The sequence below is a fragment of the Aphis gossypii genome, chromosome 1, assembly GCF_020184175.1.
Source record: "Aphis gossypii isolate Hap1 chromosome 1, ASM2018417v2, whole genome shotgun sequence".
NCBI lineage: Eukaryota > Metazoa > Arthropoda > Insecta > Hemiptera > Aphididae > Aphis > Aphis gossypii.
Genome location: NC_065530.1, coordinates 86,661,970 through 86,684,673, shown reverse-complemented (window position 1 = coordinate 86,684,673; position 22,704 = coordinate 86,661,970). Strand labels below are relative to the sequence as shown.

The 22,704-nt window shown below is 25.7% G+C and overlaps 3 protein-coding genes across 4 annotated transcripts in view; 2 read left to right on the top strand and 1 right to left on the bottom strand.

Annotated features, from left to right (window-relative positions):
* LOC114131973 (glucose dehydrogenase [FAD, quinone]-like) overlaps window positions 1-14,177 on the top strand; it is a 19,726-nt gene extending 5,549 nt beyond the window's left edge. Inside the window, exons 2-5 of one of the 2 annotated variants that reach the window (XM_027997345.2) lie at window positions 7,705-8,002; window positions 9,156-9,297; window positions 12,299-12,427; window positions 12,497-14,177. In XM_027997345.2, the coding sequence (XP_027853146.1) occupies window positions 7,772-8,002; window positions 9,156-9,297; window positions 12,299-12,427; window positions 12,497-13,857 (1,863 nt within the window). In that variant the 5' untranslated portion in view covers window positions 7,705-7,771 and the 3' untranslated portion in view covers window positions 13,858-14,177. The remainder of the gene's footprint in view (window positions 1-7,704; window positions 8,003-9,155; window positions 9,298-12,298; window positions 12,428-12,496) is intronic. The other variant, XM_027997336.2, reaches the window with a different exon arrangement.
* On the bottom strand, window positions 10,192-22,704 carry LOC114132000 (flotillin-2). Its single transcript, XM_027997363.2, has 4 exons — window positions 22,369-22,704; window positions 12,179-12,273; window positions 11,340-12,109; window positions 10,192-11,271 (listed from the first exon to the last, which is right to left on the bottom strand). Exons 1-4 carry the CDS (start codon window positions 22,415-22,417, stop codon window positions 10,911-10,913), a joined length of 1,275 nt encoding a protein of 424 aa, XP_027853164.1. The 5' UTR covers window positions 22,418-22,704; the 3' UTR covers window positions 10,192-10,910.
* LOC114131989 (glucose dehydrogenase [FAD, quinone]-like) lies at window positions 17,445-22,498 on the top strand. Its single transcript, XM_027997356.2, has 3 exons — window positions 17,445-18,238; window positions 20,363-20,678; window positions 21,567-22,498. Exons 1-3 carry the CDS (start codon window positions 17,471-17,473, stop codon window positions 22,253-22,255), a joined length of 1,773 nt encoding a protein of 590 aa, XP_027853157.1. The 5' UTR covers window positions 17,445-17,470; the 3' UTR covers window positions 22,256-22,498.

Here is a 22,704-nt window from a genome sequence, read left to right as displayed (position 1 = left end):
ATTGTAAAGAATATACGACGGGGATTAAATTGTATTGTATACTATACAGTAACTTAGTTAACTGTGAGGGTTTTAGTACCTTTACAAGTAAAATTAATTAAATGTTTGTATGACATATACCTACTCATATTAGCTATAAAAATTAAATTACAAAATATAATTTAATGTGCGTGATAAATAGTAAATACTATAATAAGTCAAGACTTGTACAGATACTGCCTTAATGTCAAATAAAAATAAATTTATGAAGCTACAAAGCACGGTTAACAATAATTAATAACTATTTTACTGATACTGTGTAACTCAGAAAAAATAAAAGAACTAAATGGACAAACAAGTCTCAGTTACATAACAGAAACTCCATTAGGCACTTCAAAACATTTCTTATAGTAATATAAAAATTACTCTAAATAAATGTAAAGTATTTCGTATAACTAAAGTAAAAAACTAAACAAAATCGAAGAAGAACGGTATAGATGACAACACTAAAAATAAAACATGAAAAATAAATATTATTAATAATCATTGATTAAAGACTTAACATATATTATATAGATCAAATTAGGATCAACAATTAGTTTCTGATGGTTTAGGAATATACGCCGATATGTCAGTCACCTATATAATGCCGGAATTATTCTCTTAGTAATAGACACATAATGTCATGATACCTAATTAATTATAGTAGAGTGCAATAAATAATAAGCATGTTACAATCTTTGATGGAACTATACATGTCACTTAGGTGCCCAACTTTGATATTCAGTTTGGATCAAATCATCAACAAATTCTAAATTTAACTAAACTTATTGAGTAGAGTACCTATTCTAAAATACTAAATGTAATACAGTTTTAGGGACCTACTTAAATAACTACCAAATACCTATAATGCAAGTCATTTTAATAATACAGATATTATGAAAATAGTAGGTATATAACAATAATGGGCAATAATGGACATAACACTATAACAGCTATGATTATAATGAATAATTACATATTAATTAAAACTCTAATTAGAACTTGAGAGTATTAACTATAAAAAAGGACGGTCAAGTGTGGAGTGAATAATACTTTGTTGTATAGTAGGTCACTATAATGGATATTAGATGTATTAAATTTTAATCCAATAATGGTATCATGTATATGAAAAACGATTCCAAACGGAGATGATTTGTCAGCCTAGGATACACCTAATGTATGAAATGTATTATATTTTAAATTGGTTGGGGAAAAAGGTGGTTTATATTTCAAATTTTTAAGATTAATTATTTTTAACTATAATAAAAATCTAAAATTATTTGATAACTAATAAATCGTTATTTTACGAGTAAATTTGGGATTTCCGATTTCGTAAAAATGTATACTAAGGCTAAAATTTTTTTAATTGTTCAATGTTCAAATTATTTTATAATTATTGTAAGCCAAACTTATGGAAACTTGTATTAAATTTTCAACTCATTGCTACATGTACAAAATTATTTATAAATTTTTAACTACAAAATTATTTGTAGTATTCATGATTTTGTCAAATGTTGTCAATATTTTAAATGTTAAAGTCTACAAGTTTAGCATCTATAGAAATATTGTAGAAATATAATCTAGTTCATAGTTCGTATATTATAATGTATAATTCAAATGTTCTAACCACTCATTAATTATTAGTATCTACCAATAAAATAGTTAAGTACCTATAAATTTCACAATATTAATTAGAATCTATGAATCAAATTATTCCTACTATCATTCAATTTTAAGAGTTATGTAGTTGGACATCAGTTAACTTATAATTTTCTGTATTATACTCATAACACAGACTCCAACTATATGTGTTACGAAAAATGAATCGTTCTGGCTATTTTATATTGTTAAAACAATCATTAATTAACACGACGACTTTATGGTTCAGTCGCTTATTCTATTAATTTATTTTGATGTTAAACTATTTATATTTATATGTAAACAATAAACTATAAACTTTAGTACTCCAACACCGATAAGAGGTTTTCTCAGTAATTAAAACTTGAAATGACTCATAATAATTATTGTATGTAACTTATTAAAAGAAAAAAAAAATGTATAATTTCTCAGGTCAAATAAATTATTGTTATTAGGTATACATTATATAGATTGGTATTTATTTTTTATTGTATTATATTTTGCATGTATGTACCTATGTTACCACACTAAAATCATCACTATAGATAATATTTTAAATGTTGACAAATTGTCTAGTCCTGCAGTAGAATCATATACAAGTCCACATACGATCTTAAGAAATAACAGCTTATATCATTGTGAATTATTTATGATTTGTTATATAGTTTTATAACATTAATTTACATAAACAGTTTTTAGGATGCACAATACAGATTGACAACACACTAAAGTCAAACTATTAGGAATTTTACAGTTTCACAGGGTTAGTGTTGTCAGGCTAACACTAAGTAGGTTATATTTTTTTCACGATTGACACATTTAAAAGTAAGTTTACATTAATTGTTTCAGTATAATATACACACCAACACGATGAGCATGTTATGCACGTCAATACGGTATAATACTTTGGCTTTATTCGTGATAGATCAATTTCACAGATAATTTATTTTTTATTAATATTATTATAAAACAATAAATTTACAGTCAGTATACTATATGAGTACAAGCAAATAAAAATTATATTAGATTTTAGAAGTAAAATAAGTGTCCAGCGACTACTTAAAATCTCAAATCTTATTATTTAAGTTCTTTTTATACTAGGTAGTTTTAAAAATAAAAACAAGCACTGAAACTTGAACATAGTTAAGTTTTAAAATCCTAAATGCTTTTGAGCCGACATACCATACTCATCGTATCCTTCGCTCTTCTAATTGTGTAATAGTGTAATCTGCTTTTACGTTATTCGCGTACCTAGTTAAAATATCATTATGACACACTTATCGCATGCCTAAGTAGGCTACACGTTATATGCGAAGAAAAATTATGTGACAATGGTCTATATGTATTTATACGCCCTTGCATCACGAATCACGATCACATTTGAGAGTAAACATACACGTCTTGCAAATACAAAACATAAATCGTGACTAAAAATTACATATTATATAAAATTTAAAATATAAATGTTTCAAATTTAACATTTATACTTATCAACTAGATTTCCAGCCTTTATAGTCATTTTTGCAATGAGTTGATTAATTTACCGTTAAACTACGATTTTAGAATTGAACTTAAATATTTCGTGCTTAAACCATTAGAGCCTGTATATAAGTAAATAACGATATTTGTTAAAAATCATTTATAATTTAATTCCCTGCTTAATATAAAAGAAGTCGGGTATAAACAAGTATAAATTATTTCAATATTTTGTCTAAAATGTTTTTAAATAAAAAAAAAAAGATAATGATGTCACACTGCTGTATAATAGATTTCTAATATCGCACCCACTTTATAATAATTGAGAATATATCACTGTAATACCTATGTGGAAAATTTAAATTCGATGATAAATAATTATTAAATACATACAAAAAAAATTTAGAGTGGGAACGATATGTTAATCTACTGATATTTTATAATTTATTTTTTCATTACTATAACGTGTTATTTTAAACTAGTTTTTACCAAAACAAGCCGTATAATATTATATAACAATTTGTATAAAATTAGATCATATATAATTATTATTATTAAGTTATAAATTATAAGTCAATAACAATGTACCTTAGAGCAGAGTGAATAGGATCACGGTATAACTAGCGTAAAATGTATTAGTCTAATTATTTTGAAAATGTAATTGTATATGTATATAAAATAATAATATAGGTACGTGATTTCAAAATATGTCAACAAATAAATTTCAAATCTCTCCTAGTTATGTTTTTAAATCACAACAAAATAATCAAAATATGAATTTTTTTTTAGTTTTTTATTTTGACGTCCCAATAAGTACCTACCAGTAATATTGAATTTTCTAAAATATACTATACTCAAAATTATAATTTTGAACATTTGTATTGCTCAAAAGTCCAAATTGATATGATAGACTAAATAAAAAATATCACGATTTTGAGAAATGTAATGACTTTAAAATCAATATTTATTATGCTGGTCAGAATCTGAAAGTGTATAAGTGTTAAAAATATGATATTCATTAGATTATAATGATTATACTCAACATAATTTTAATTGATTTAATAAAATACCGTTTCAACCGTTTAAATATAAGTAGGTGACTTATTTATTTGAATTATTTTAGATGATAATTTTAATGAAGAATGTTTTAATTAAAGAATTATATGTGTTTTTATTTCCATTAAAAACTTTTTTTATAGACCAAAAACATAAAAAAATATTTACCAAAAAAGTGTATCAAACACTGATGATTTTTTAAAATTTACGAGAATATAACATTAATATAAATCAAATCTGAGTGATTTTTAATTCTTGAATAGTGTTTGGGGCTTGTTAAAAAATATTGGGCAATGAGTATGTTAAGGTCATTGTGTAGTATGAGGTTACTTACGAACCATGGGGCAAATATTTGGTTATTGTTCTAAGTAATGTTGATCAGAATAACTGCAAGGTTAATATTTTACTGATAACTAAATTACATCTCAAATTTCGATTCTATAGGTGGTCAATTATAGGAGAGATAATCATAAATATTTGTTTCGAATTACCAACCATTATAATTTACAATGAGTTAATTATATTATTAATGGTTAGACATAGGCAAGTACACATAATCAAAATGACCTAACCTAACCTAGGGAAGTGCTATTAATCATAGGTAATCAATAAAATTTACAAATTAAAAATGATTATATACCTAGCAGATTTTTTTAATAGTAAACACTCAATATTATAAAATATCAAAAAGTATTAACATTTTTGTAGATTTTTTTAAGTCATTATTGAAAACAATAGGTACTTCAAAGAAATAAATATATTTTATCGATATAATTGTTTAAACTTTTTGCCTACTCTTTGGAATAACAAATGACAGCACGTCAGCACACATTGTTAATAGATATCATACTTCCCTAAAAATTTTTGTGTATAAAAAACAAATCTCGAACGAATAGTTAATTGGCCATAAATTTATATGTACCTACCTATCTGCATATCACATTTTTAATTATACTACTAGATGGTTTTAATTATTTTTAATTTGCATATCTCAAACAGTCAAACCTCTACTCCAGAATAGATACAAAACATCTGAAAATATTTATTTTTAAATGTTATTTCGATCCGTTCGCACAATACACGAATCGACTGATAGGTATCTACTCTGATTCAACGGTATGAGAGATTATCAGCTATAATAGTCCTTTTTATATTCTTTTATAATGCAGTGGTTTCCAACCCATGGGCCACAAACAGCATGGTATTGGGCCGTGAACCATGTAATATTAAATATTATATATTACATGCATATAATAGGTGTGTTATTAGTGGGCCTCAAAGATTTTTTTACAAAATTGGTGTTCCGTACAACTAAAAAGATTGGGAACCACTGATATAATATTATATACCTATGTCTGTAAACTATAAAACCTACTGAAGTTCACACCAAACTCTATAAATTTATATTTATTATAAAAAATCTTTAAGACAAATACATATATAAAATATATAGGCAATACAATATAACGACGTTATAAAGATTACTAAATAAAATACTAATTATATATAGTATCTAATTAGTGAAATAATTATGTATCTTAATATAATAATATGTCAGAAAATTATAATTGGTGATTTTTTATGACCTCCAAACAATATCAAAAATGCAAAACATATATATAATATATAATATATCATTATAATACGTGTACCTACATTAGTATAATATTATAAAAAGTTACCTACTACCTATATTCTTAATTAACTATTTTACTTATTTTAATACATAATATGTACGTGCACATAATATAGGTACACTTATCTACTATAATTTATGTATTATAATTTGAAAATTTATATCTTACTGTTTTTGTGTTACAATCAATGTTAGTTAAATGATTTTGGAAATCCTTGAGGCTTGAATTTATTTTTGATTTCAAAAACAAGTATGATTCAAATTATATTCATTACATTTTAAATATCAAATGTTCATTGACATTTTTCAAATCATAAACATAATTTATTGAATTTTAAAAAATCTATCTAATTTTAATAAATTTCTTTAAAAGGATTTTTGTTTCTCTAAAATAATTCATCAATTTTCAATAAAGACTCATTATTATTTTTTTTATTTTTTGTATTATTTTTCTAACATTGTATGGAAATGTGAGAAATGAGTAATCAAATGACACATTTTACTTATACCTACCTAAGTACAATAAATGCATAATATTTATTTATAATCTATGCAAGTGCTGCAATAGAATTAAGGAAAATAACTTTGTATTAAGTAAAAAATATTAAATGATGACTAAGAAAATGGTAAAAATAAAAATGCTGTTTTGTAATTGATTTTAATGATGTAAAATAAATTGTTTCCGAAATCTTTAATACTTTTTGAGATTATGAATTATTTAAAGAAATAAAAAATCACCCTGTGAAAGTAACATAATGGTATAATTTCAACATGACGATGATGACGTCATTATAACTCATAGGGAACAAAATATCCCAATGCATCACAAATGAATGCCTCATTCGGGTCAATATTGAATTATTGATTTAATAGATTTAATTCAAACTTGACGACCTTATTTTAGCCATTTCATTATATTTCCTTATTTACAGTGGTATTTAAAACATACTTAATTAGTTGTTATAATTATATGGAGTGAAATTAAAAATTATTAACCATAGGTATAAAACAAGCGACGAAATCGTGTTTACTAAACTTTTATAAATTATATAATACTTATATCTGCTTAAGGCAAAATGTTCTCAAAGGCATAAAAAATGACAACCTAATACCTAATCACTAAGGCTCGGATTTTAAAGCACAATAAATAAATAACTTAAACTAGGCATTAAATTAAATAAAAAAAAAATTAAAAATCACTTTAAATTAAAAAAAGAATTACAGAAATAATGACTATGTTATAGCTAGATTTTCAATCTCGAAACTGACTTTATTATCAGACAAAATGTTTTTATCCATTAAAAACGAAAACTCTAGGTACATCCACTGAAGTGATCGGTGCTTACTTCATACAAGCTGTTTTGCTTAAATCAGACTCATAAAAGGTTTTGAATTTTAAAGCAAAATAAATCATAAATAAGCATTTAAGTATCAGAAAAAAAGCAAAAACAACATTTGCCAAATTTAAATCTAAAAAATAAATTTTAATTATATTAAAAACAAATTTATGGCCATATATTTGGTTAAGTTATTTTTACTAAAACTCATCTTATTAGGTGCTAATACATATTTATACATAAAAAATTACCGTATCTCATTAACTGAAGTAGGTAATTGGTGCATATTTCATATTATAATCTACTTATAACCTATTTAAATCATACTGTTGAATTTTATAGAATTTCATGAAAAATTTGTGACAATAAGAAAACACAAAATAAAGTTTACTTTATTGAAATCAGAACAATTCAAAACGTATTTATGTATAAGAATTATCTTTCTATCGCATTTCCTTAAAAATTAGAATTTTCTACAAATTCCGAGCCCTATTAATTAGTAATAAGTAATAACCATTGGACTCGTGTATAATGTTGTAGATGTGTATGGATTAAGAATTTACTGATTTTTGGTTTCTGCGAATGACACTCTGCAAACAGATACTCAATGTGGAAGCCAGCTGTCGTCTTTCTGCTGTTCGCAGCGCTTGTCAGTCAACTGGATAGTACAGTAACAGAATATCCACCACTTTTCGAAGACTTATATAATTACCTACTGCAAGGCTTCGACTATGTTAAACGTCAGACTCGAGACGAACGATACGAGTTGAAGGAATATGATTTCATCATTGTCGGCGCTGGTTCCGCCGGAGCAGTAGTGGCCAATCGACTGTCAGAAGTAAGCGAACATAATATTTTCACATGAATACGTGATATGATAGTATTAATCATCTCTTACATTTTATATACATAGGCAGTGTTGTGAAGTACCTATTTCAGCTATTTGGATAATAGTTTTTAAATTCAAATACATTTTTAACTTGAAGTATTGAATTAGGGTACCTACTTTTTAAAATAGATACTTTCAATAGGTACCTATGAAATATTTTCGTTGATATCTTAAATAATTTTTTTTTTTTTAGAAAAATTTAGTTAGAAAAATATGATTGCAAACTCCAATAATGGTTACATATATTTAGCGTAGGTGGAAAAAAACCAACATGACGGATGATGATTTTGAAAAGATGCACGGTACCTACCTACCAAAGTATAATACCTACCTAATCTTACTATCGAATACTTTTAGAAATATTTTGTTAACTTTCGAGCTATACCTATTTGTGTATTTGTTTTGTTGGTATAAGCCAGTAGTTTTCAACCTTTTTTGGTTTATGTCACCTTTAACTACTAGAATCAAAGTTCAAACATTGCATCACCCTAACATCAAAATAATAAACAATTTTAGCTGTATATTTAAAAATTATTCTATTAGGTATTAAAAAAAAAATACAGTACACAGAAAAAAACGTTCAAAACGTTGATATTAATATGAATATAATACTATAATAGTATAATTTTTTTCACAAAAACTTATTATTTTCCTTTTTTCGTTGATTTTTCATGTCACGCCTAAGCTGGATCCATGTCATCTCCGTTGAAAACTACTGGTATAAGCTCATATTAGATATTATAAATTCAAAAAAATGTTAATTTTTAAGTAAATAAACTAAAAATCAGATTTATGGTAGAAAAAATATAAGAGCTGGAACGTCATTGACCGACGTTCAATTAGCACGGCCCAAATTATTTGACCAAAAAATGTTGGCTAATATTTCCTAATCACGGCCGTCGGCACTCTACGCATTTAGATTTGTCGCAATACTTAGGTTAGGCTAATAATGAGCGACGAATACTTATATTGAATAAATTAACATAATAATATCGTGTTGCTATTGTTGAAGTTTTAGAAGAGACGGTTCGGTTTAGCGTCCTAACAAATAATAATGCGAATTAATTAACAAATGGTAAAATGGTACGCCTACTTGTTTCAGGTGTACGCATGGAATGTATTGTTGATCGAAGCCGGCGAAGAAGAACACTTCGTGATGGACATCCCTCTGCTAGCAAACATGTTACAGTTCACCCATGCTAATTGGAAATACAAAACAATGCCCTCCGATAATTACTGTTTAGGTAATACACTAGTATTTATGAATAAATAATGAGTACCTAACTTTTATTCAGTAGATTCATAGGTTACCCTTCACATCTTACGAAATACGAATTTATCAAATTATTAATGTTTATATAATAATATGTGTACGGGTAGGCTTACTCATTATTCATCAACAATATTATATATTCAATCAATTAATATAGATTGTCATAAAAAGCCTAGATACCTGCCTATATTTATTTTTTTTATATCCACAAACTACCCCAAATCAATTAATCATCAATAAAATCATGAACTGAAATAATACGATCCATAGGTGACACATACAAACATTTAATAAAATAAGATATTTTTTTTCTAAAAATGTCATATAAAGTTTTCTACACAAAACTAATGTCCATAAACACATGTGATTTAACCAAATTGTATAAAAACTGTTTTTGTGAAGAAATTAAGGTTCACTGAAGTATTAAATTCTTAATAAACTACATACTTTACGTACACATGTAAATGTTTGTTTTTTCTATTACAAACAAATAATATCAAATAATTTTCAATATTTCTTATACAACTTTTTATGATAGGTAATAAAAAAGGATAAAGTAGTATTATTGAAGATAAATAAATATTATTAGGTATTTAATAAAATCGATCAAAATGTATACAAATTATTTTTTTTAAATATTTTAGCTGTTTTACAACTAATTTTAAAATTGATTGTTTTTTAACTACAGTCTGTTTTAATAACAATATCTAATTGTAAATTAAAATAAATACAATTTATGAAAATAATTGTTTAAAAAATATGTACTATTACAATGAAATATTTTTTAAATTTCATAACTTTTTCTTAGGATATAGTTGTTAATATGCTGTAATATTTTTATTACTATAGTATAAATTTGGAAAACTTTATAAAAAATATGTTTTATTTGACTTGATAATACATTTAAAATTATACTAAGCCAGTGCTGTGTTAATGTAATGGGAAGGGTGAAATTGCTTCATAATAATACAATTTGATAGTAAATTACTTCATTTATACTTTAGGTAATCACGTAGCAGTCGTTACTGTGGCAAAATTTGTGTGATCACGGATGCGTAGTTGTAGAAAATCAGGGCTTTAATGTAAAAAAAAATATACATAATAAATAAATAAAATAAAAGGAAATTGGTAACAAATCACAGCCCCGTGCAACACATTTTAATCAACACGGCACTTAGCTGAGCAAAAAAAAAAAAAAAAACACAATAGTTAGAATTATTCAATAGGATTGTCTATCAATAATGTCTAACTTCAATGTTAATATAAATATACATTCACATACACATATTAAAAATATATAATAAACACATATATAGATAATTTAATTACATATTTTGAAAGTTGAAAAAGTAAAAAGTAAAAAGTTAAGTAAGTGCTAGAGAATAATAATAAATATTTTAAAATGTTAAGTGTACCCAATTAAGCAAAATTAAATTAAAATAAATATAATGGGTAACATATAATGACTAAATAATATGGTATTAGAAGCTTGATGAGCTTAAATAAGTTTTTGATCATATTACAATAAACTTAAGAATTTAATAATTTAGTAAAAATTGTAAACAACAATTCTATGTAAAAATTCTATTTAACACCGGGAATTTTATTTAAGACTTTAGTTAAATCAACACCAGTTAGAGCTTGAACAGCTGGAGGTAATTGTCCAACTAATCTGTTAACTTCTGCTGTTACATTACTATTTCCACTAAGTAAAACAATTTCTTCAGTTTTAGACAATGGAGCAACTATTTCAGCAGCAATTTTTGGTAATGCATCCATAATTAAAGACATAACAGCTGCTTCTTCATATTGTTTAAATACTTGTGCCTTTAACATCATTCCTTGAGCCTCAGCTCTACCAACAGCTTCTATTGCAGAAGCTTCAGCAAGCCCGATTTTCTTAATCCGTTCACCTTCAGCTGTTGCAACTTCTACTGTTTGAGTTCTAAAACAATTTAAAAATATTATACATTATACTTTTTTTTTTTAATTGACAAATATAATTTTTTTTACCTTTTTCCTTCAGCAATTGCTTGAACACGGTAACTCTCAGCTTCAGCAGGTAACCTAACAGTAGAATTCAGTTCTCTTTCTCTACGTTCAACTTCCTGTACTTCAATTTCAATCTGCTTCTTTCGTTCAACTACTTCAATTTGAATTTCTTCATTTCTGATTTTTTGCCTTATTTTGGCTGCTTGCAATTCATATGCTAATTGTGCCTCAGCTTTTGCTGTATTAACTTCCATATCATATTTGGCTTTTTGAAGCTTAAACATTCTTGAGTTATCTTCAATTTTTGTATCAGTTCCATATTTTACATCCATAGCCAACTTTTCACATTCAGCCTCTCTAATACCTGCATCACGATTGGCAAGTGCAACTCCAATATCTGCATCTCTTTTTACTGCAGCAGTTTGTGATTTTCCAAGTGAAGTTAAATATTGAACTTCATCAAAAACATCTTTAATTGTAAACGATAGTATCTCAATCCCCATTCGACCGACATCGGGTGCAGCAACTTCTCTTACAAGAGATGCAAATTGATCTCTATCTTTATACACTTCTTCGACTGTTAAAGTGCCCAATATAGCTCTTAAATGACCTTCTAGGGTTTGAAGAACAGTTTGCTTAATTTCATTAGTAGTTCGACCAAGGAATTGTTCAGATGCTGTTTGTAGGAGTTCATCAGCTTTCATTATTTTACACTGAGCTACCCCTGTTACAGTTAATGGAACTCCATGAACAGTTTCAACAGTATCACACATAGGATTTAAAGTCATAACCTAAAAATTAAAAATACATAACATTTAAATAAAAACAATTTATACTTGTATACCTATTTTTACAATTACCTCAAGAGATAGATATTGAACATCTGTGATAAGCCACCAAGCCCATGCCCAACCACCAACAACTGTTGTTCTCCTGGTTGATCCACAACACCCACCTAAAAATATAATGCAATGTTTTAGGTCATGAAAATGGGCAATGCAATTATCCAAGAGGTAAAGTAATGGGAGGTTCAAGCGTACTTAACTATATGATATATACAAGGGGCCACAAAAAAGATTATGATGGCTGGGCCAATGCAGGAAATGTTGGTAAGTAAAATTAAAAATTATCCAAAAAAAAGTTTATGAATAAAACATATTTTATTAAAAATGTTTTAGGGTGGAATGCAGATGAAGTACAAAAATATTTTCTTAAATCAGAAGATGCAAATAATATCACGCTTCGAGATTATGGTTTCCATAATGAGGGAGGATTCCTTTCAATATCAGAATCACCATACAAAAGTATGTTAGCCAAGTCATTTGTTCAATCCGGATATGAACATGGATATCCTGTAAGAGATTTAAATGGAAAAAGTCAAATAGGTTTTAATTTTCACCAATTGACAATGAAAAACGGATTAAGACATAGTACCAATGTAGCATTTCTTCATCCGATACGCAAACGAAAAAATTTATATATAAAAAAAAAAAGTCACGTAACTCGGATACTGTTTGATACAATTGGCCGTACAGCAATTGGAGTAGAATATCAGAAAGGAAACAAAAAATATAGAGTGTTTGCACGCAAAGAAGTTATTATTTCAGCTGGAGCAATAAATTCTCCACAACTACTTATGTTGTCAGGGATCGGACCAAAAGATCATTTAATATCTAAAGGTATTGATGTTTTACGCGATCTACAAGTAGGTCGTAATCTGATGGATCATGTAGCATTAGGTGGTTTAACATTTATTGTAAACGATACGAGTTCAATAAAAACGAGAAGGGTTTTGGAAAATGCCAACAATTTGCATAATTTCCTAAAATATCACACGGGGCCTATATCAATACCCGGAGGGACCGAAGCACTAGCTTTTTTTGATTTAAATCGTCCTAATGATGTTGATGGTCATCCCGATCTCGAATTATTATTTATAAATGGAGCGGTGAGCTCAGATGAAACACTTAAAAAATCATTTGGCATTAAGGATGACGTATATAATCGTGTTTTTAAAAATACAGAACAAAAAGAATCTTATATGATATTTCCGATGATTATGAGACCAAAAAGCAAAGGATGGCTAGAATTAAAAGACCGTAACCCATTTCGATACCCAGCAATTTACCCAAATTATTTTGCTGATGAAAGAGATCTGAATGTTATAGTGGCAGGTGTAAGAATAAGTGAGCAATTAACACAAATGAATGCCTTGAAACGTATTGATGCAAAATTATGGAAAGAGTCCATACCAGGTTGTGAACATTTACAATTTGACTCAGACGTTTATTGGAAGTGTGCAGCCAGACACCTAACATTTACCATATATCATTTGTCTGGAACATGTAAAATGGGACCAATAGGAGATCCTACAGCTGTGGTTGATCCAAGATTAAGAGTTCATGGGTTTAAAGGATTAAGAGTTATTGATGCCTCAATTATGCCTGAAATTATATCTGCGCATACTAATGCACCTACTATCATGATTGGTGAAAAAGGATCAGATCTAATAAAAGAAGATTGGGGTATTATCATTTAAGTTTGGATGTATAAACAAAATAGAAAAGCCATTGTCTGTGATAAAAAATAAAATAATTGTATTAATAATAATTTATTTTATAATGTGTATTAAATTTTTAATTTAATTGTAAATGTTTTAAGAGACACTTTGTATTATATAATATTTTTATATTTTTTGATACATGTTTTTATTTTTACAATAGAATTATCATAATATATATTTTTAGAAAATTTAAAAAGGCTGGTTGAGTTAATAAAGTAAACCTTCTAAAAAATTGAAAACATATATTTACCATTTCTGCGTTAAATAATGTATACTGTTACTATAAATACTCGTTTAAAAGTGAGTGGTGTACTTTTATCTTACTAAAAAATGTCGATGGTCTTTGATCTGTGATATAATAGAATCATTATATCGACTATCATTTATTTGAGAAATAAAGAGGATGTCACACTCGCATTTGTTGTGTCGTCTTACAAACATACAACATGGCAAATATTTGCTCAGTAAAACCAATTTTGTAGGTTTAGCTTAAATATTAGAGTGGAATGGCTTATTATCGAAAGTTAAAATAAAAACATTATCTGTATTCTCTAGTCAGTTTTTTACGGTAAGTATTTTATTTTTAAACGAGTTAAAAGTATGTAAAATATTAATATTTAAAAATTCACATAATTAAAAGGCATGGTATTTTCAAGTTAAAAATGGACAGCAATAACTGGGTAATTACATCAGGACAGGAAATGGAACGAGTGAATCTCTCTTATTAAAAATGGCACTATAAAAATAATGTGACATATTACTGCAGAAAATCAGAACAAACTATACTCGTGAAAACGTTCAAAAAGAGATTATTCGAACAAAAGATTGTAGGAATAGGAATCTATTGAATACGAAGAAGCCGTGGTTAAATGAAATTGACTCGGACTTTTAAAATTAAAATTAGGGTTTTGTTTGATATTATTTTATTATTAATCTTTTATAATTTATTATAATTTGATTTTAATGAATCACTCTATAAATATAATATAATATGTTTGTTTTATAGACCACACATAATTTTAATAAATATAAAAACAAATGGGTATGATGTTTAAGCGTGCAATAGTAGATTCGCCACTACACACACACATCAACAAAAACCAAAAACAAGTTAAATAATAGTATTTTCAGTTGGATAATACGTAAAAATTAAAAAAGAGCCTTAACGCTTTAAATAATAATAATAAATATAATTATTGAATTGCGTCGAATAATTAAGATAAGGATAATGTATCCCGAATTTTTTTTATAAAATATATACTAATCTTGGTGTATAAATTTATTTTTAAATAGTTAAATAAAATTTAGTAACACTTCAACATTAATACACTCAATTCAACATTCTATGCTATGGTAATTTAATACAAGAAATTGGACCGAGACTGAATAAAAATAAATGTATTAGCAACTAATGTAAAGCTGACAGTTGACACTGATATGTTGCGCGACTACTACTTCAGTCCAGTTAGAAATTTTTTTAATGCCATGTAACTACCTATTTTAATTACTAATAATTTAAAATTTAATAGGGTATACGTATTGCATATTAATATATTATGATTTCTAATAATACAGATCCCATAATCACTATACGGAATCAAGTTACAGTATCATTGGTAACACCTGCTTCCATACACGTATAATAGAAATTCAAACTTTTTTTTCACTTTTTTTTACAAATAGGTTTATTGCGCGCAAATTAGAATAGATAAATAAAATTGAGGAACAAAACACGACAATTTAAAATCAATATAGATACCTAGTAATAATGGATACAATAAGACTTATTTTTTCGTTGTATAAAATCATTAAATCTCGTATAAAATTTTAACTTCTTTAAAAATGCTAATTCAGTTAATCAATTGTAATAAAACTATATACCTAGGTACCAATAATGAAAATAATAATATATAGTTCTATAGTTTTAATTTCAGATCATATTTTTAATTTTTTATACGACTTTATACAAAATAATTTTATTTATATTTATTTTTCAAACAAATAAAATGAAACATATTTCAATTGTTTATTTATTTTATGTAATATAAAAAAACATAATAGTAAACGCATTTTTTTACACACAAATACATTTCTGTTTTTAAATATGTTTCTATATAATTTGTTATTTTATTATACATATATTTAAAATTCCAATTTCCAATGTTCAACATAAAATTATCTATAATGGATTCAAATAAAACATATGAAACCATTCGTTTACTTGGTCATTGTAATTTATAACTTTCAAAAATATTTTTTTTATTATTAATTATCATGTTCTACATATTATTTGTTTATATTAATAGTCCTAAAAAAAAAAAAAAAATTTTAAAATTCCTAAATTAAAAAATTATAACATTATTATTATTGTTATTATTTTATACACATAAAATTAACAATCAAAATAATGTACAAATTAAAATATATATATATTTAGATTATTAGTTTTACACTGTGATTTTGTCAACATATTTTAGAAGAGATAATGTATCGAGTTGTAATCTTCAATAATGAAGATTGTTTCTGGAGGAAATTTTAAGAGGATAAAAATTAGAAATTAGCAATACTTTTATAATGGAGGATCAATAAAATTCTGAGGGACAGTGGGAATGCATAAAAAAACATCAGTTTATTAAGTAAATAAACAATTTGCATTTTTGTAATTCTTAAACTAAAGATTATCAAAAACAAAATAATACCAAGTAAATAACAATAATTTAGATAAAATTTAATACAAGAAAATATCTTTGAAAACTATTGGTTAATAACTGGGAAAAGTTTTTAGTGTATCAATCATACATAAAAATAAACAATTTAAAAACATAATTTCTCTCAATTGGATGGGTTGGGTAATTGTTTAAAGGTGAAAGGAATTGTGAAAAGTTGAAAAAGTGAAATGGTTTGTACTATTTTCTCTAATTTTTTAATTATTCAAATTCAGTCAAATAATAATTTATGCGATACAAATTCAAAAAACAAGTTATTTAATAAAAGAAGTTTTTCACTTTTACATATTGATTAATATATATTGAAAAAAGCAATAAATCTATGGGTATACTTAATTTACTATTATTCAATCATAACTATAATCGGCATTTAAAAAAAATACATAATATTATAATAAAAACTCATTTATTCTGATTTGACAATAAAAAAATCAGTAGGTATTACAAGATAAAGAAATTTTCAAAAAATATAAATATTATTTTTAAGAATCAATTATAAAGTTGTTGAAATTTAATATAAGTAATAAAATAATTAAGTAATTTTATAATTTTATAATTTATTTTTGAAAATAATAAGTTTAAACATCTGAAAATTGGGAAGGTGAATAAAATTTCAAGTTTCAATAATATGAAAAAAATATGACCAATGCCAAATAACCTATATTTTAAGTTCATTAACCTAGCACATGTCTATTTTAAACCAGTAAATTATAAGGAATGATATAAAATAATATTACTTGATCATTTTTAGTAGGAGTAACAGTATATTTACAAACATTCAATAAAAAGTATATATAGTGGGGAGATTGACCTAAAATAACAGTATTGTTTGAAGGATTTGACACTGACATTCGTTGTTCTTCATGGCCAAGTACACTGACTCTTGGTTTATGATGAAAATTATTCTCATAATATTTTTATTTTTTATTTCATCGACATCTTCAATAATAGTGGAATTATTTCAGTCAATTTATGGACAATATCTACAGCAAGGAATACCCTTTAGGGAAAATACTTATTTAGGTAATAAACCAATATTACGTGAGTATGATTTTATTGTCATTGGAGCAGGTCCTGGAGGCAGTGTTGTTGCAAACCGTTTATCAGAACAGCCAAATTGGTCAGTATTATTATTAGAAGCAGGTCAAGATGAATCTGTATACACAGATATACCAGGAGCAATGAGATTATTAGAAGCAACAGACTATAATTGGGGTTATACTGCTGAACCTTCAAAAAATGGTTGTTTTGGTTTTAAAAATAATCGTTGTCCGTGGCCAAAAGGAAAAGGTATGGGAGGGTCATCAATAATAAATGCCATGTTTTACACAAGAGGAAAAAAAGAAGATTACGATACAATTGCAGCACTAGGAAATGATGGTTGGGCTTACAATGATGTATTACCTTATTTTTTGAAATCTGAAAACAGTTCTATACCAGAATATCAAAATTCACCTTTTCATTCACAAAAAGGAAATTTACACGTTGAACGAGTTAGATATCATTCTCCACTTGCTGATAAATTTATAGAAGCTGGCGGAGAATTAGGATTAAAAAAAAATATAGACTATACAATTGATCCGGAGAATGGAGTATCTCGCTTACAAACCACAACACTAAATGGACACAGAGTAAGTATATATACATATATGTATTAACACTATAAACTATGAATAAAAATAACAACAAATCATAATCCTGCTAACCTCACCAGTAAGGGAATTATATATTATGTTTTTTAAACTTACTAGTTCTGAATCAAAAACTAATCAGAAAGAAACAGAAGAGCTGAATCATTTTTTAAGAACATCACTCTAATAGTCTTATCATTAAACTCATCTATTAATTAAAATATGATCCTAACAATAGGTACATCACATATTTTTTTAATTCATTTTATTCATAAATGATGTAATAAAATAACAATAATTACAACTTATAAAACATTCCAAAATATTCTGGAAAAATTAAACATTTAATAACACTTTAAATACCATTGAAATATTCTCAAATATTAAAAAATAAACATTTTCCTGTAAACAATATATTGAACAAATGTGCACATTTTTACAAGTATCAAACATCATACCTATGTTCAGTAATGATATACAGTAGAACCTTGATAACTCGAATCGGTTAGGGGCGAAAAAAAATTTGAGTTATCAAAAACTCGACTTACAGAGAACTTTGATAACTCATCAATGGAAGGCAGTTCTTCGAATTATTAAAGATTCTACTTATAGAGGTTTGAGTTATTGAGTTTCCACTGCACATATAAAAACCTAAGTTTGAATCCTAGTTATTCCTACAAAATAAACATAGCATTGTTTTTTTTTTCAATTAATTAGTTGTAAAATTTAATTACAGTTTTTTAAACAAAGATTTTTGCCCTGGTAAAATTGTTTATTCTTATGTTGCATATATATTTATATAATTCTATACAAACATTTTGACCAGTATCAGATTATTTTACTATTTGTTATGTATTCATGTTTATTGTTCACATAAATTATTTATCTAGGTAGTAATTTTAATTAGGTAATAAACATTAATCTTTATCTTAGATTTAATAAAATATATATATATACATATCATTGCCTACATAAATAATAAAAAATAAACAATTCCGTTATAATTCATAATGGTTTTATACCAAGGCGGACTATAATCAATCTATCTTGTAATAATTTAAAATTTATTAATAATGTCATAAAGTTAATTATTAATATTTTGAGATAAAAATCAGAATGATATTAATTCCTATAAATAAATTATAAATTGTTTAATAGCATAAGTCAAAAACGTAATAATAATTTAAAGAAAAGTATTAAATATTGGTTATTTAGATTAAAGGTTCTGGAACTTAATTTTTCGTGTACTACTAATGTTTATTATTGATTGGTAACATACCAATAATAATTAAAAATAAAACCGTTAAAAATGTCAAAAAATAATAAGGCAATAAACAATTATTAATTATATTGTAGATTTTTAAATTATATACTTTTCGTGTTGGTATAATTTAATTTTCTAAATAACAATTAACAATAATGAATTAATGAACAACAACAATACAAGCGAGAATAAAAGTTTATATAAAATAATTTAATAATATTAGATTCACTAAAACCATCAATAATAAAATTAAAAATAAATTGTTTTTTCTTACTATATTATGGTTTTTACCATACCCAGTGGCAGACTATACCGGTGGAATATTGAGATTTTCCTAATGGGCTGTTTATGTAAATAATAATTAGGTATTATTGTGTACAGTTATAGAAAAAAATGTATTGAATAATGTTAGTTTTGAAGACATTACTGATATTTTTAAAAATAAAAATTTGTATTCATTTTATAATATGAATTATTTTTTTTGGTTATTATTAATTAATAATTTGAGAACAACATGTTCTAGAGAACTTCAAAATAAACAAGTATTTATACTCTAAATCAATCACTAAATATATCTAGAATGAAGGAAAAATGAAGCATACAATCAAATGACTTTATCTACCACAGTTTGAGATATTAGAACTTTTCATTTGAACTCTTATTAGAAATTCAAGATTATTTTCATTTAATTCAACAATTTATAACATGAACTTAATAGTTCCTATTTCTAAGACTTATAAATTATAAACTTATAAGATCAATATAGGTACAATTTTAACTCATAAAAAATATAAGCTCTTATGTATTTATTTGTTTTATATTAATTGTTTTCGGATAAATAATTAGTTTTTGTTGTATAGGTAAGTGCATCTAAAGCTTACATTCACCCAGCTAAAAATCGTCAAAATCTCCATGTGGCTATATTCAGCCAAGTAACAAGAATACTTATTGATCCAAACACTAAACAAACAATTGGAGTAGAATTTATTAAAAAAGGAAAACATAGAACAGTTTATGCTAAAAAAGAAGTTATTTTATCTGCTGGTGCAGTAAACTCTCCACAGTTGCTAATGTTATCAGGAGTTGGACCAAAAGATCACTTAAATAATCTTGGTATACCAGTAATCCAAGATTTACCAGTAGGACAAAATTTACAAGAACACTACGGCACAGTCGGTATATTCAAATTATTATTAATATAATATGCTAGTTTAATTCTTAAATTATTTTATAAATTGCCTATATGAAAATTAGGCAGATATCCTCATTATATTAATGACAAATATAAGATCCATATGCATTCAAACAGTCTTAAAAGAAAGTTGTTTATAATTAAAATGATAAATACCATTTTTTTGATAGCTTAGATATATTTATTAATAATTTAGCTTTTTTTTGAATAGTAAATTATAGCAGGCATAATATTTATTACTATAAATTTCAATAGTTAAAACATCATTAATATAGGTACCTAGATCTTTATTATTTATAATGAAATTACAAATATATTATAGTTTTTTTTAAGAGCCAATTACTAATAGTTAAACATTAATTATTTTTAAAACACTTAATATACTGAGTTGATATATTTAAATTAATATTTGAATTAATACATTTTCCCTAAAACTGCATTTAACTTAATCAAATCAATCTACTTAAAAATGTATTTATGATAACCATTGGCTATTGAAATGTGTATTAAGTTTTTGATATAGATGAAAAATTACTATATTAGTTAATTATCTATCTTAATAGGATAATATAAAAGTTGAATGATAAAAGCTCGGATAAAAGTATTTATGAGCCTGCATGAATTGACATTAATCTATTGATACTTATATAACTAATAAGTGTAATAAGTATGAAATTTGATATTTTGAGTAATTTAATATCTTGCAAAAATTTATAAAATAATTGATTGTGAACATATTGTACTCTCAATAATGAACAAACAAAAATAACGAAGAACCAATATGTTAAAACAAGTTTGAAATTAATCTAGTTTTTTCTATATAAAGGTATCAACATTTTATTTTAAAATATTTTATTGTTTATGGTTTTCAGCATTGGAATTCTTAGTAAATCAAACAGGTCCATCACTCAACAAGCAATCACTATCAAATATTTATTTATTTGAAGAATGGTTTAAATATGGCCGAGGACCACTCACAGCACCAAACGGAGTAGATGGTCTAGGTTATATAAGATCACCATCCGGTAAAGAGGTTGAATTAATATTTGCTCCTTTGTCGGAAAAACCAAACGCGTTCCTCATGGCTACTTTATTATTGCAACCAGATGCTCGTGGAAATGTAACATTGAAAAATAATAACTCATTGCATCCACCTATTATGTCTTACGGTTATTATGATAGTAATACTGATCTAGAAGACAATGTATATGCTCTTAAATATGCAGTAAAATTGGTAGAAGAAACACAAGCATTTAAAGATGTTTCAGCAAAATTGAACCCAGAACCATACCCAAAATGTAGCCACTTAGTATTTAGATCAGATGAATATTGGATATGTTTATCAAAACACTTGACAAATACTTATCATCACCAATGTGGTACATGCAGAATGGGCGATGTTGTCAACAATAATTTACAAGTAATTGGTATTCAAGGATTAAGAGTAGTAGACAGTTCAGTACTTCCGCATATTCCTAGTGCACATCTTTACGCTCCTACTTTAATGGTCGGAGAAAAAGCAGCAGACATGATTCGCAGTTATTGGTTAAACAGTCAATGATGAATTTAATAAACTATTTATTTATTTATTTATTTATTTATTTAATTAAACTACAAACAACATTATACTTAATACCAATGTAGATACAAATACATGCAAATGTCATTACTCACCAGAAACAATTAAAGCTTTGTTAGGTCCAACAGTGTGTATTTGTCCCATTTTTGTATATTATTTAAAAATGTTTTTATATTTCTTTACATGCAACCATAAATATAAGAATTTTATACATAAAAAAATAGAGTTACGAGTTTTTATTTTTTATCTCACAATCAACGTTTGTTCTTTAATTACTATTTGCTACTATTATAGTTGCACACAATAATCACAAATTGTTCAAAAATTTAAAGTATTTAAACACAATCATCAATTGTGTGTTGAAGAGTAAAAAAATAAATAAATAACTTATACGAGTAATTCGTATTATTGACACTAGACAATTTAAATAA

Bases quoted from the DNA above. Each gene is read 5' to 3' on its own strand.
- LOC114131989 (XM_027997356.2), top strand. From the start codon at position 17,471: ATGGCCAAGTACACTGACTCTTGGTTTATGATGAAAATTATTCTCATA. The intron at 18,239-20,362 runs GTAAGTATATAT...TTTGTTGTATAG, and splicing joins CAACACTAAATGGACACAGA to GTAAGTGCATCTAAAGCTTA. The intron at 20,679-21,566 runs GTATATTCAAAT...TATGGTTTTCAG, and splicing joins AGAACACTACGGCACAGTCG to CATTGGAATTCTTAGTAAAT.
- LOC114132000 (XM_027997363.2), bottom strand. From the start codon at position 22,417: ATGGGACAAATACACACTGTTGGACCTAACAAAGCTTTAATTGTTTCT. The intron at 12,110-12,178 runs GTAATTGTAAAA...TTTAATTTTTAG, and splicing joins TTCAATATCTATCTCTTGAG to GTTATGACTTTAAATCCTAT. The intron at 11,272-11,339 runs GTAAAAAAAATT...AAATTGTTTTAG, and splicing joins GCAATTGCTGAAGGAAAAAG to AACTCAAACAGTAGAAGTTG.